Source organism: Xenopus laevis, chromosome 8S, assembly GCF_017654675.1.
Source record: "Xenopus laevis strain J_2021 chromosome 8S, Xenopus_laevis_v10.1, whole genome shotgun sequence".
NCBI lineage: Eukaryota > Metazoa > Chordata > Amphibia > Anura > Pipidae > Xenopus > Xenopus laevis.
In genome coordinates, this window is record NC_054386.1 from 81,032,141 (window position 1) to 81,046,834 (window position 14,694).

The 14,694-nt window shown below is 40.1% G+C and overlaps 2 protein-coding genes across 2 annotated transcripts in view; one reads left to right on the forward strand and one right to left on the reverse strand.

Annotated features, from left to right (window-relative positions):
- Positions 1–1,189: 1,189 nt before the first annotated feature.
- On the reverse strand, positions 1,190–14,658 carry rnf5.S (ring finger protein 5 S homeolog). Its single transcript, XM_018233237.2, has 6 exons — positions 14,405–14,658; positions 10,554–10,572; positions 8,641–8,753; positions 6,813–6,873; positions 3,162–3,279; positions 1,190–1,873 (listed from the first exon to the last, which is right to left on the reverse strand). The coding sequence occupies exons 1-6, from the start codon at positions 14,584–14,586 to the stop codon at positions 1,779–1,781; spliced, it is 588 nt and encodes a 195-aa protein (XP_018088726.1). The 5' UTR covers positions 14,587–14,658; the 3' UTR covers positions 1,190–1,778.
- Positions 14,240–14,694, forward strand: part of agpat1.S (1-acylglycerol-3-phosphate O-acyltransferase 1 S homeolog) — a 33,932-nt gene continuing 33,477 nt past the window's right edge. Inside the window, exon 1 of the mRNA XM_018233234.2 lies at positions 14,240–14,263. The gene's annotated coding sequence lies outside the window, so the exon portion shown is untranslated. The remainder of the gene's footprint in view (positions 14,264–14,694) is intronic.

The window sequence follows — 14,694 nt, forward strand, 5'->3', positions numbered from 1 at the left end:
TGGCAGATTTCCAAGGCGCAAACCACTTTTAAGCAAAAAGAACATTAAGGCTCGTCTCAATTTTGCTAAAAAACATCTCAATGATTGCCAAGACTTTTGGGAAAATACCTTGTGGACCGACGAGACAAAAGTTGAACTTTTTGGAAGGTGCGCGTCCCGTTACATCTGGCGTAAAAGTAACACAGCATTTCAGAAAAAGAACATCATACCAACAGTAAAATATGGTGGTGGTAGTGTGATGGTCTGGGGTTGTTTTGCTGCTTCAGGACCTGGAAGACTTGCTGTGATAGATGGAACCATGAATTCTACTGTCTACCAAAAAATCCTGAAGGAGAATGTCCGGCCATCTGTTCGTCAACTCAAGCTGAAGCGATCTTGGGTGCTGCAGCAGGACAATGACCCAAAACACACCAGCAAATCCACCTCTGAATGGCTGAAGAAAAACAAAATGAAGACTTTGGAGTGGCCTAGTCAAAGTCCTGACCTGAATCCTATTGAGATGTTGTGGCATGACCTTAAAAAGGCGGTTCATGCTAGAAAACCCTCAAATAAAGCTGAATTACAACAATTCTGCAAAGATGAGTGGGCCAAAATTCCTCCAGAGCGCTGTAAAAGACTCGTTGCAAGTTATCGCAAACGCTTGATTGCAGTTATTGCTGCTAAGGGTGGCCCAACCAGTTATTAGGTTCAGGGGGAAATTACTTTTTCACACAGGTTTGGATTTCTTTTCTCCCTAAATAATAAAAACCCTCATTTAAAAATTGCATCTTGTGATCAGAAACATTTTTGTGTGACAAACATGCAAAAGAATAAGAAATCAGGAAGGGGGCAAATAGTTTTTCACACCACTGTATATATATATATATGTATATATATATATATATATATATATATATATATATGTGTATGTGTGTATGTGTGTGTGTGTGTGTGTGTGTGTGTGTGTGTGTGTGTGTGTGTGTGTGTGTGTGTGTGTGTGTATGTATATATATATATATATATATATATATATCTATCTATCGAAGAGTGATGTTAGAGATCGTCACAGTCCTCTAGCGTGAAATTCTATGGCATTTTGAAAAGCGTATTTACTAAAGGATGAACTTTCACCCATTGATAAATCCCATAGAAACGAATGGAGAGTGGTGGAATTTCACTGTGACGATCTTTAACATCACTCTTTGATAAATATACCCTCTGAATCCAAGAATGTTTACTATAGAGTAATCCTGCACAACTATTTCTCAGGTCTCCAATTCTAAATCAGTATGAAGTCCTTTTCAGAGACATAGCCCATTTATTTAAACAATTTAGAAGTCTAGCTCCTAAAACTCTTGAAAAATGTTCAGTGTGGATCTCAAAACCACCCCATTGTTAAGGGTTATATCCAACAGGTTACATGAAAAAAATCTTTGGAGAATGTGGCTATAACTGTGCCCAGTAAAGTCTAGACATTTGTCATGGAGTAATTGGTTGACAATAATGCCATAATTTTCATTCATTTTTCAAGATATATAAAGGGAAGGGAACTATTTAGGCCTTTCTTATGTACAAAACAAAATAATAAGCTTAAACGGCCATATTTAAAGTGCCTAGTGAAAGTTATTTAACTGGGTATACTTGTAAAGCAGTATTTACTTTCATATATGGCCTGGAGTGTTATTAGTGGTGAAAACGATCCCAAGTAGGGGACGCAGAAAGGGGGAACAAAAGCATTTCAGGGAGAAGCGCTCCGAACCCTCCAGCGGATGAGCTAGCAGAAGCACACCATCCAGTCTTCACACACTGATCAACCAGAGAAAAAAGAAGGCGGCAATGATGAGGAAGAGCGAGTCTGGAAATCCGAAAAATCTGCTCTGTGGAAGCCCCGTATCTAAAACCACAAGAGGAGACAATAAGTGAATGAAAATGTGAAAGCAAAGAGTAGGAAAAAAAAGGACAACCGAAATCTACAGATCTGCAATTGAAATGATAGTTGGGTGTACAAGTGTATACATCAATGCATATATTTGACTTTGAAAGGGTCAGCACTTGTCAAGTGCAGTAGATCGTACAATCCAAAGCAACTACGTGGAAGTAGCAGCATGCAGATTTTCAGGCTACACAATGCTGCATCCGGATTGGATATTGCACTTAAAGGGTTAATGGTGGAGGTGTGAGGGATGATAAACGTTAGAAGACACTGGAAACATTTTCAATCAATCCAGCGGTTATTCTAAAGGTGGCCATACACGCAACATTTATCATTTTTCATCATTTGTTTTCAATACAGACATTTGTGGGCAGATTTCTCAAGGGTCGAAGTGAAAATTCGATTTTTTTTTATGGCTAAAACTGTCAAATTCAACTCAAGGTTTTTTTTTAGAAATTCTAATTAGATTTTCGAGATTTATCATACTCTGGCCCTTTAAGAACTCGAATGCGACTATTCGCCACCTAAAACCTGCCAGATTGGAGATGTTTGCAGCCTTCCTGACATTCGAGTTTTTTCGAGTTTCAGGTCCATCCTATTCACCCGAGTTTAGAAAATTCGATTTTTTTTTTTTAATTTAATGAATTTAGATTGGTCGAATTTCAAGTTTATGGGAGTTTTAAAAAACTCCCATGAATTCGAAATTCGACCCTTGATAAATCTGCCCCTAACTGTTAAGGTGGCCATACATAGATAGATGAGGTGGGCAATATTGGGCAGATCCGATCGTGGGCCCTAGGGCCCAACGATCGGATCCTAGCATTCGCAAACGGGCGGTCGGATCACGGGACCGCATCAACGAACAGATGCGCCCGCGATCCGACGGGATTTTTAATCCCATCCGATCAAGATCTGGCCGACTTTCGGCCAGATCTCGATCGGGGAAGCCCGTCGGGGGCCCCCATACACGGGCCATTAAGCTGCCGACTTAGTCTGTCGGCAGCTTTTATCGGCCCGTGTATGGCCACCTTTAGAGCTGAATTGTCAGATATATGGGTAGAAACAATAGAATTCTACAAGTATCTGTCGATTCAGCCCTAACAGTGGCTGATGTCCGGGTGCCTTTAAAAAAATTTTCCAGGCAGCTGAATTAACAAGTCTTCTGCCGATATCTGTTTGCTCATCTCCCACCATAGACGCACCGAATACGTTTTGTACGATATTATTGGTGCGTCTATGGCCACTTTACCTGCACGTGGAGCAGAGTGAAGATCATTAGTGTTGAAGACTGTGGTAAAAAAGCCAAAAGGGAAAGCTCCAATGCCAAAAGACATGTGGAATCCTGTGTCTGTAAATCCTGGAACTCCCTGGCAGAAAAGGCAGAGATTGAATAAAGTTTAACATGAAAACAGGAAATAAAGACACAAAGCAAAATTACAAATCAATCACAGAGGATGAAGTAAAATGAATAGCAGCAAAGGTAAGAGCTACACAAAAGTAGTTAAAGGACCATAAAAAAATAAATAAAAAGTAACATAAAAAAATTTGTTTCTACATAACGAAAAATAGACACCAAGACACAATTAACGTTAAATTCGCAAAGTCTTTATTAAGAAATAACTTACTGATTCTCTGCTTGCGCTCCTCTTCAGAAACGGCGACATCGAGGGGCGCTCGATTTCTCCTCCTTGCCTTCTATAGGAGATAGCCAGGGAGGAGAAATCCAGCGCCGCACGATGGATCATCACCATCGCCGTTTCTAAAGAGGAGTGCAAGCAAAAAGTGATTTCTTAATAAAGACTTTGCGAATTTAAAGTTAAATGTGTCTTGGGGTCTTTTTTTCGTTATGTAGAAACAATTTTTTTTTTTAATGTACTGGTCCTTTAAAGGGTGGTTCAGCTTCAAATAACTAGTTGTTCTCAGATAGATCACCAGAAATAATGACTTTTTCCAATGACTTTCTATTTTTTGTGTGACCGTTTTTCTAATATTGAAGTGTCAGGTGTCTTTTTTCACTTTCTGAAGCAGCCCTGGGAGGGGGGGAGGTCATTGACCCTGTAAACTGTTCTAAATGGATCCATTTGGTTGATACATTTCTCATCTCTGTCCCTGCTGAGCAGAATCTCTGAGTTTCATTAAAGGCAGCTGTTAGAATTGATACAATAGTTGCTAATAGTGATGTGCGGGTTGGGCTTTTCCTGACTTGCACGCAACCCGACCTCCCACCGCCCGCCCGAGCCCGACTTCCGGGTCTCTTTTATAGATCCGCGCCGACCGACGATGACGTCACAAAAGGGGCAAGGCGAGAGTCGTGCGTCTATAAAAACTCAACCCGGAAGTCGACATTTGGAAGGTCAGAAAAGAGCGTTTTAAGGTCGGCCCGACCCGCAGGTAAACCCGCGGGTATCGGGTCGGCCCGCACATCATTAGTTGCTAATACTCCAGAGATGCTGCTGAGAAATGGATCAACTAAATGTTGTAAAATTGTAACAGTTCAGAATCTGCACCTGAATTACTGAGCTGCCAGACTCAAGCACCAGAGACACAAACATTCAACTTTAATAGGGATGCACTGAATCCAGGATTTGGTTCCGGATTCGGCCTTTTTCAGCAGGATTCGGCCGAACCGAATCCTAATTTGCATATGCAAATTAGGGTCTGGGAGGGAAATTGCGTGACTTTTTGACAGTAAACAAGGAAGTAAAAAATGCTTCACACCCCTAATTTACATATGCAAATTAGGGTTCGGTATTCAGCCGAATCTTTTGCGAAGGATTAGGGGGATCGGCCGAATCCAAAATTGTGGATTTGGTACATCCCTTTAAACTTAGCTTTTGGAAAAACAGTAAAAAATAAATAATGGAAAATAATTGAAAAAAGTCTTTATTTCTGGGGAACAATCTAAGGGTCAGGCCACACAGGGCATTTTGGGGAGATTTGGTCGCCTGGCAACTAATCGTCTAGTTTTTGCCGTGACCAATCTCCCCAAATGCCTTCCCTGACTCTGCGCCGGCTAAAATGAGAAAAAAAAAAAAAAAAGCCGGCGCTAAGTACATGCGGTGTTTCTTTTTCCAAAGTCGCCCGAAGTTCGTGAGGCAACTTTGGGCGACTTTGGAAAATGAATCACCGCGTGTGATTAGCGCCAGGGTTTTTTCATTTTAGCTGGCGCAGAGTCAGGGAAGTCATTTGGGGAGATTGGTCACGGCAAAAACGAGACGATTAGTTGCCAGGCGACCAAATCTCCCCAAAATGCCCGGTGTGGACTTACCCTACAGGTGAACAACTCCTTTAAAAAATAACAAAAAAGTGAAGTGTACAAGAAAAGCTAAAGTTTCAACTCCAAAGGAGTGTTAAAGGGATGCTGTCACGGGGAAAACATTTTTTTTCAAAATGAATCAGTTAATAGTGCTGCTCCAGCAGAATTCTGCACTGAAATCCATTTCTCAAAAGAGCAAACAGATTTTTTTATATTCAATTTTGAAATCTGACATGGGGCTAGACATTTTGTCAATTTCACAGCTGCCCCAAGTCATGTGACTTGTGCTCTGATAAACTTCAATCACTCTTTACTGCTGTACTGCAAGTTGGAGTGATATCACCCCCCTCCCTTTTCCCCCCCAGCAGCCAAACAAAAGAACAATGGGAAGGTAACCAGATAACAGCTCCCTAACACAAGATAACAGCTGCCTGGTAGATCTAAGAACAACACTCAATAGTAAAAACCCATGTCCCACTGAGACTCCTTCAGTTACATTGAGATGGAAAAACAGCAGCCTGCCAGAAAGCATTTCTCTCCTAAAGCGCAGGCACAAGTCACATGACCAGGGGCAGCTGGGAAATTGACAAAATGTCTAGCCCCATGTCAGATTTCAAAATTGAATATAAAAAAATCTGTTTGCTCTTTTGAGAAATGGATTTCAGTGCAGAATTCTGCTGGAGCAGCACTATTTTGTTCATTTTGAAAAAAAAATTTTCCCATGACAGTATCCCTTTAACCTATGTACTTAAAAATAACTCTATAAGTAAGCTGCACTCAACTACTGAACAAGGCGTGTAATAATCAGCTTAGAGGCATAATTGTTATCTCTAAAACAAGCTTGTCAGGCTCGCTTGTACTTGCTACGGAACAAAACAGAATGTTGCACTGTACATTTTAATATAACCACATAGATTGACCACAAGCACTTTACTTTCATGTCTGTGGCACGTAATTCTGATAGCTGCTACAAGTCAAGCAGACCCATGTGCAAGTGCCCTATGAAGCTCTTAAACGAACAGTAACGTCAAAAAAATTAAAGTGTTTTAAAGCAATACAAATATAATGCAGTGTTGCCCTGCACTGGTAAAACGGATGTGTTTGTTTCAGAATATTGTTTATATAAATAAGCTCAGTGGCTTAACTAGATGTTGCTGGGCCCCACAGCAAATTAATTCTAGGGCCCCCAACATATCCAGTGTTTGTCCTGTTTTACCAATATATGTTCAAATTGCTCATCAATGAGAGCCTCATGGGGCCCCCTGTACCTCCTGGGCCCCCCTGCAGCCGCAGGGTCTGCTTCCTCTGTAGTTACGCCCCTGAATAAGCTGCTGTGTAGCAATGGGGGCAGCTATTCAAAGGAGAAAAGACTCAGGTTACACAGAGATAAGCTCTGTAGAACATAACGGTGTTATCTGTTATCCACTATTTAACCTTTTTTCAATTTACACCATTGCTACACAGTAGCTTGTTTACCAGTGCAGGGCAGCAGTACATTATATTTTCATTACTTTAAATAAAACACTTTATTTTTTTGATATCATTTCAGAGTGTGAGACCAACTAGTAATTCCCAAATGGTGGCCAAGGTCACAATCCTGTAAACGTTTTATAGCGGAAATATATAATCATGTAAGAAACATACGCCTCCTGCTCTGTTCTCTGGCTCTGGCCTCTGTCCCTGGGGTCTGGGAGGAGTCTTCAATCTTTCAGAGACAGGAAGGAAAAAGTGAGGAATGAAAAGAATAAAAACGGGCTTACATATATTATATTATACATACACATGTATGTATAGTAAACATTTCAAATATACATGTCACTGAAACAGACTAAACTTATTAGGGATGCACCAAATCCACTATTTTGGATTCAGTCGAACCCCCGAATCAGATTCAGATTCGGCTGAATACCGAACTGAATCTGAAACCTAAATTGCATATGCAAATTAGGGATGGGAAGGGGAAAACTTTTACTTCCTTGTTTTGTGACAAAAAGTCACATGATTTCCCTCCCTGTTTGCATATGCAAATTAGGATTCAGTTCGGCCTGGGCAGAAGGATTCGGGCGAATCCAAATCCTGCTGAAAAAGGCAGAATCCCGAACGGAATCCTGGATTCGCTGCATCCCTAAAACATATACAATTCTTGGGACACATGCAGCTGTGCAAAATCATTTTATCAACTCCAATTGGCTAGTGGTTAAATTGTATATATACAACAGTACCACGGGGTATTTACTAAAACCCAAAAATTTGTCACAATTTCCTTAAAACCACTTAGACCAAACTCCTGTGCACATGTTTACCATATTTATCAATACATTTTCTTGAAAAAAAAATATATTGTGAGGGATAAATAGTAAAAATTTTTTTAGAATTGTACAATTTTTTTGGATCGGATGCCCGAAAACTCAGAATTTTTCAGATTATCACCCTGAAACCACTAATTCTTTGGATTATTGTGCTAATCAGCGCAGATCATTATATCTTCCAATCGTAAAGGAGACTTCTGCCATTGACCTCTACATGACTGAGATGGAGTACTCTTTTATTCTGACTTTTAGCAGCATTAGCAGCATTGGGGTTTAATAAATCATGAAAAATTTGATTTTTTTTTCTAATTTAAAATTTTTTTATTTTCTCTTTTAAAAGACAACCTTTAAATAAGTGAATGTAAAATTGATAAGAGTGCTATTCTAAGCACTTTTGTCATTTACATTCATTATTTATTTTGTTTCTATTCCAAGATATTAAGGGATACATGTTAATTTGAACTAATTTTGTTACAACAGCGCCACCTGCTGGTCATTTTCTGACCATTCTGACCACCAAATAGTCAAGGAAGTTGTCAGGAGAAAGAAAGAAAGTGGCTTATCTGATGTTCTTCTGCTTAGGAAATAAAAATTAGAAACCTCTCTCAAATCTTTCCTAAGCAGAAAAACATCAGAGCAGCCTCTTTCTTTCTCTTGACAACGTCCTTGACTACTTGGTGGTCAGACTGGTTGGAAAATGACCAGCAGGTGGCGCTGTTGTAACAAAATTCATTCATATTAACAGTACATGTATCCACTAATATCTTGGAATTAAAACAAAGTAAATAATGTATGTACATTGCAAAAATTCTTAGAATAGCCCCCTCATTCATTTTACATTCACTTATTTTAAAGGTTTACTTATCCTTTAAAACTCCAACCAGAAAAAAGAAAAAATCTTTATTAAAAAACCCCCTCAGTGTTTGAAACTGCAAAATGTTATAGTAAATATTTGTATATTTTGTCAAGTGAAAAGACAATACTCTGGTCGGTCATCATGCAGGTGACAGTAGCTGCTGACAGGGCTATAGATTGACTGAATTCCTAATATATCAACCCAACTGCCATGACAAAAATAGGAAGCAACACAAGTGCACTTGCCAATGAACAGTTGAGAATTATTGAGGGTGCCCCAGTCCATAGTTTTTGAACATATTTGTTACCTTGGGTCCTTCTGGTTACTGTCTCCTCTGCCATATATAGGAATAACCTTTTCTCTGCTTACTCCAGCCTTACAAACAGGACATTCCTGGCGCTCTGGTCGGGTCTCCAACCACTAGAAACAAAATAAGTGTCAGTTTTGGGGCAATATTTATAATGCAGCAAATAAACAAAAACTGAATGCCATGTATGTTTATGGATACTAATAGCAATCACTAGCTTAACTAAATTCATTTTATTTGCTTCAATTACTTTGATCATTCATAAACACATTAAAATATACGGTATATAAAAAGGGACTTTTAGAGGCACATTTATCAAAGGTCGAATTTCGAATTCATGTGAAAAAAAACTCCCATGAACTCGAAATTCGACCGATCTAAATTTGTTAATAAAATCACATTTTTAAAACTCGGACGAATAGAATCGACCCAAAAATTCCAATCGAATTCGATTTGAACTTAAACTCGAATCAAGGTTTTTTCTCAAAAAAAACTTGAATGTCAGGAAGGCTGCAAACATCTCCCATTGACTTAAACAGCAATTAGACAGATTTTAGATGGCGAATCGTTGAATTTGAGTCCTTAAAGGGCCAGAGTATGATAAATCTCAAAAATCTAATTCAATAAAAGAAACTCTAATTGAAATTGAATAACTCCCTTGTCAAATTTGACTTTTTGACCATAAAAAAACTTGAAAATTGCAATTTCAACCCTTGATAAATCTGTCCCTTAGTGTGTGTGTGTTTGTGTGTATGTAAATCACTAAAAAATAAAAGTTTAAGCTCCTTCCACGACTGTATCTGCTACTCTCGTCTCACTTTTTTTCTGGCACACCCCTATTTCTTTCATTTTTATTTAGTTTGATCACCACTTTTGTTCTCTTTGGGTTTTGTTGTTTGTTAGTTGTTGGCATTTTAAATATATAAAGTAACACCTTCCAGTCTTAGGGCCCACATAACCCTAGCAACCATGCATTGATCTGAATAAGTGACTGGAATATTAATAGGAAAGGGTCTGAATAGAAAGATGAGTGATAAAAAGTAGCACTAACAATATATGTGTAGCCTTACAGAACATTTGTTTTTTTAGGTGGGGTCAGTTACCCCATTTGACATCTGGAAAGAGTCAGAAGAAGAAGAATATAATTTTAAAAAAAAACTATAGAAAATAAATAATGAAGACCAATAGAAAGGTTTCTTAGAAACATACTAAAAGTTCACCTAAAGGTGAACCACCCCTTTAAGAGGAACGCATTACTTGGACTATGAATCACGCCATTGATAATAGTTTCTCTACTAGGTGCTTCCCTGCTTCCCCCCAGCCCCAGTTTACTAACATGTTGGCTTGGGAACGCTAGGGGGAAACAAGGGCCGCCCACTGGGATCGTACGATTCACAGTGCACACAAACAAACCAAACCAGCTATACATGTTAGGTCACATGAGCCAATTAACAGACAGAGTTGTGTCTTTTGCTTCCACACTTCCTGTTACAGTTAGAGCTGCAGTATTTCTGGTCAGGTGATCTTTGAGGCACAAAATGGTGGCTCAAGGCAAGAGATGTAAAAGGACAATATTGACTTACATATATATACCAGTTTGGTAAGATTCTTTAATATGCCACTTAATATGATATGAACTATCTGTTGCTTAAGTGTTCATTTTTGGGGTATAGTTTTCATTTACTATGTTTCAGTTATTATGCAAATTGATAAAACTACTACTAACAAATAAAATACCCCTCATGCAATACTGCAGGCAATTATTTATGTTATTATTTAATTACACTGTAATATTCCTGAAACACTTGAATTCCGAATGAATCTCAGACAACAGTTACAATTGCTCGCTGCTGTTGCCACAAAGATAAAGATGTATTTAACTTGTTCTACTATATTAATAAACAAATACATACCTGATGCAGACAAGGCCAGCTGTAAAACACAAAAAAAAACCAAACAACCATAAATCAGTATACAAAGCCCAATACAGTTTCACAATTGTTGTAGTTATATAAACAAAGTGCATATAGAAAATACATTCAATGGCATGTAATGGTTCTCTTCCATACATTACATATAAATAATGTCTGTTTACACTAACAAATCAATGTGTATACTATACACACATTATCTGTTCAGTCTTGCTGTCATTTATAAGGGTTCCATTTTAAAGGGCAAGTAAAACTCAAAATAAACATTTGCCTAATAAAAGAAATCATGCTTTTCAGCAACTTTTCAATATAAATTTGTTAAAAATTGTGTGTACTTTTAAAGTTATTTGTAAAAACAATTGCCATTGAAAGCAGCATCTGCTTAACTCCTGGTTCTTACATTGTAAACTATGTTGCAAGTCTTCGTTACCCAGTAAATACAGGTCTGTTAATCCTTGTCTTACATTCTATCAACAGTCTCAGCCATCAGGGCAGAGAATAGAAAGAGACAGGATAAACACTGCTTTCAATAGCACTACATATACAAATAACTTAAAGGGGAACTCAACACAAAAAAACTGTATCAGCTATCTGTCCTTAGCCTGCATACTCCAAACCCCACAATTCCCCGCACATGTGATTTCAATAAGGAATGGAACATCACAGTGCAATGCATTGTGGGTTATGTAGTTCCTGCATGATGTCTGTAAGCTGTGGAGTAATTGTTACAATTTGTTACATCAGTGTTTAGTTCCTCCTTCCCTGCCAGGATTTAAAATGATGCAGAAAGAGAAGAACTGTTGAGATGGATTTCAGCATAGAAAATGGCATTTATTCATACTTTTTGAAGCAGGTAACTGTGATAGATAGATATATTAGGGGTTTCTATGTTATGCGTGCCTCTTTATCAAATTTTGGTTTGGAAGCCGGAGTTTCCCTTTAAAAATCATAGCAAATGTGTAACCCAATTATATCGTGAAGTTGCTAAGAATGAAGTTTAATTTCATTACTCAAAAAACATTTTTTGGTTTGACATTCACTTTAAACATAAGAGTTTGAACATACTTTGTGTCTTAAGCCAAGTGTGTGCTAATGATATAATATGTAAAGTGAAATTCATACCTTCTTTAGATAAAGAAAATACTTTGCCAACTGTGCTTACAGATTCTGGTTGCAATATTTGGACTAAAAATGGCTGTGCGTGCAAAGGTAGCTCAACTTTTTAGAATTACGAAGACTTTTTTAAAACAAACACCAATTGATCTTCGCATTGCCACATTTAATTTCAAGTATCTACAGGGTACAGACACATAAATACCAGCAATGCACACTTAGTAGTTCGCAGGTTTCAGTTTGATCCATGCTGTATCAGACAACACTTTCTATCTTTCTAAATATAATCAGTCAAATGTGTTAAAATGTACAGTTTCTTTAATGTTCAAGTTACTCTTATATCCAGGGGTGTAACTATAGAGAAAGCAGACCCAGCGGCTGCAAAGGGTAAAGGGGCCATATGGAACCATAATTCAAATACAGTTTGAATAAATATTGCTAAAACAAGTCAACCTCTAGACATTTTTGGGACCTGAAAAATAATTTGCTGTGGGGCCCAGCAATCTCTAGTTACACCACTGCTTATAACCCCAGATCAGCAATCAGTTCTCTTCATTCAGGAGTCAGATTTGATTGACAAATAGGCCCAATATATCAGTGAGAGCTTGCGCTTTCAAAATAACCAACTCTGACACAAATCCTGTCTCTCTACATGAATGAGTTGTGCCGACATCTGTTATTCTGAAAGAGTTAGCTCAAATACATCTTCTAGGCAAAGGATGCCCCACCTAAAGATGTATGAATTAGAGCTGTCAATCACAATCTAACTGATTCCTGCTTTAAAGGAGAAAAACCCTTAATAAAAAAAACCCTACCTCCCTACCCTACATAGACCCCGCTCCCTCCTCCCCCCCAGTCTCGCTGCTACCCCGGGCAAAAGCCCCTAACTCTTTACTTACCCCTCCATGCAGATTCTGTCTAGCGGAGTTCACAGGCATCATCTTCTTCTCTTCGGTAATCTTCAGAATGAGACCGGCGCTTCTGCAATTTTCATGAGTTTCGGCGCATGTGCAGTTGTCACGAAACAGAAAATTGCTCCAACTGTGCATGCGCCGCTTCGACTGTCTCATCCCGAAGATTACCGAAGAGAAGAAGATGACGCCCGTGAACTGGACAGAATCTGCATGGAGGTGTAAGTAAAGCGTTAAGGGCAGTTAGGGGCTTTTGCCCGGGGTAGCAGCGAGGCTAGGGGTTTCCCAACCAAAGATGTGGGCTCTATTAGCCTGCACCTTTGGTAGGGAATAATATTTTTGGCCAATGGGTGCCCTTTAAGAAAGAAAGATTGCTGACAGAGATTGTGAATCATAGCTTGTTATTCCAGACATGCCCGGACTGGCAATCTGTGGGTTCCGGCTGCTATAAATTGCCATAGAAAGTCACTATTTAGTGGGCTGGTGGGGGCTGTTTGGGCCTCTGTCTGTGGGGGCTGTTTGGGCCTCTGTCTGTGGGGGCTGTTTGGGCCTCTGTCTGTGGGGGCTGTTTGGGCCTCTGTCTGTGGGGGCTGTTTGGGCCTCTGTCTGTGGGGGCTGTTTGGGCCTCTGTCTGTGGGGGCTGTTTGGGCCTCTGTCTGTGGGGGCTGTTTGGGCCTCTGTCTGTGGGGGCTGTTTGGGCCTCTGTCTGTGGGGGCTGTTTGGGCCTCTGTCTGTGGGGGCTGTTTGGGCCTCTGTCTGTGGGGGCTGATTGGGCCTCTGTCTGTGGGGGCTGATTGGGCCTCTGTCTGTGGGGGCTGATTGGGCCTCTGTCTGTGGGGGCTGTTTGGGCCTCTGTCTGTGGGGGCTGTTTGGGCCTCTGTCTGTGGGGGCTGTTTGGGCCTCTGTCTGTGGGGGCTGTTTGGGCCTCTGTCTGTGGGGGCTGATTGGGCCCCTGTCTGTGGGGGCTGATTGGGCCCCTGTCTGTGGGGGCTGATTGGGCCCCAGTCTGTGGGGGCTGATTGGGCCCCAGTCTGTGGGGGCTGATTGGGCCCCAGTCTGTGGGGGCTGATTGGGCCCCAGTCTGTGTGGGCTGATTGGGCCCCTGTCTGTGGGGAGCTGATTGGGCCTCTCTGTGTCTGAAATGCCAGGGCCTATTTTGACTCAGTTCAGACCTGATTCCAGAAACAGTGCTTTATTTTTGAAGGGGTCCACCAACATTTTTGCATAATAAAAGAAGTAATTATAAGTAATGTTTTCATTTTATTTTATTTCGGTTCATTTCATTTAACCCTGTTTGTTTTCATAATCTGATTTAGAACAATTAAACACCTGTCGGATATGCCCCCATTTTTTCCAGTAGTGCTGAGACAGCAATTACATTACCAAATACCAATGTCAATGTGCAATGAATGGATCAAGGAAAGTAACTTGGAACATTCCTTACAGTATTCGTTTTTGTGCGGATTCTCTCTTTAATCGATTATATTCAGAAAGGGTCTAATTTCCCTGAAGCTTATGTTATTGTTCGTGGTAGTTCCCCTTTAACATACTACATGTCACGTGATATCGTTTCAAGAGCATTCAACACATTCCAATCAAGACTCTGACTGGGCCTCAGTCTCCCCCTCATCCATTGCTTTGAGCCCCATTGTGGAACAGTCTCAGTTGGTAAGTATTTTACCTAAAGCGCTCTGACTGCCGGACCCCTTACAGTGCATTCCTATAAGAAAACACTGCATACATATATCATCCACGGAAGCGAAATCAATAAGCTAAACATACAGGGAAGACACATGACATTTCACTCACCAATACAGGTGCCCACACACACTGACAACAGGTTCCCGCGCTGTTTCCAGGCAGATATTACACTCATAAGCCGCACCGGGGCTGCCAGCAGCCGCCGCCATGGCAACCGATCGACCGGAACCTAGCAGTGCAACTAGCGAAGCGTCACGGGAAAGGTTACAGAGCGTATTGGACGCAAACATAAACAGATCTTGTATGTCATAGGGTAGATGAGTCCTCCATCACAATTCTCTAGCCTGATTGGCTATTCACTTTCTAAGAGAATCCAGTTAGTTGTCAAACATCCAAAA

What these genes read in the sequence shown, in the direction of transcription:
- rnf5.S (XM_018233237.2), bottom strand. Translation starts at nt 14,586, where the DNA reads ATGTTTGCGTCCAATACGCTCTGTAACCTTTCCCGTGACGCTTCGCTA. An exon ending in AGTAACCAGAAGGACCCAAG is followed by an intron (nt 6,874 to 8,640) that starts GTAACAAATATG and finishes TGTCTCTGAAAG; the next exon opens with ATTGAAGACTCCTCCCAGAC. An exon ending in CAGAGAACAGAGCAGGAGGC is followed by an intron (nt 3,280 to 6,812) that starts GTATGTTTCTTA and finishes CTTTTCTGCCAG; the next exon opens with GGAGTTCCAGGATTTACAGA.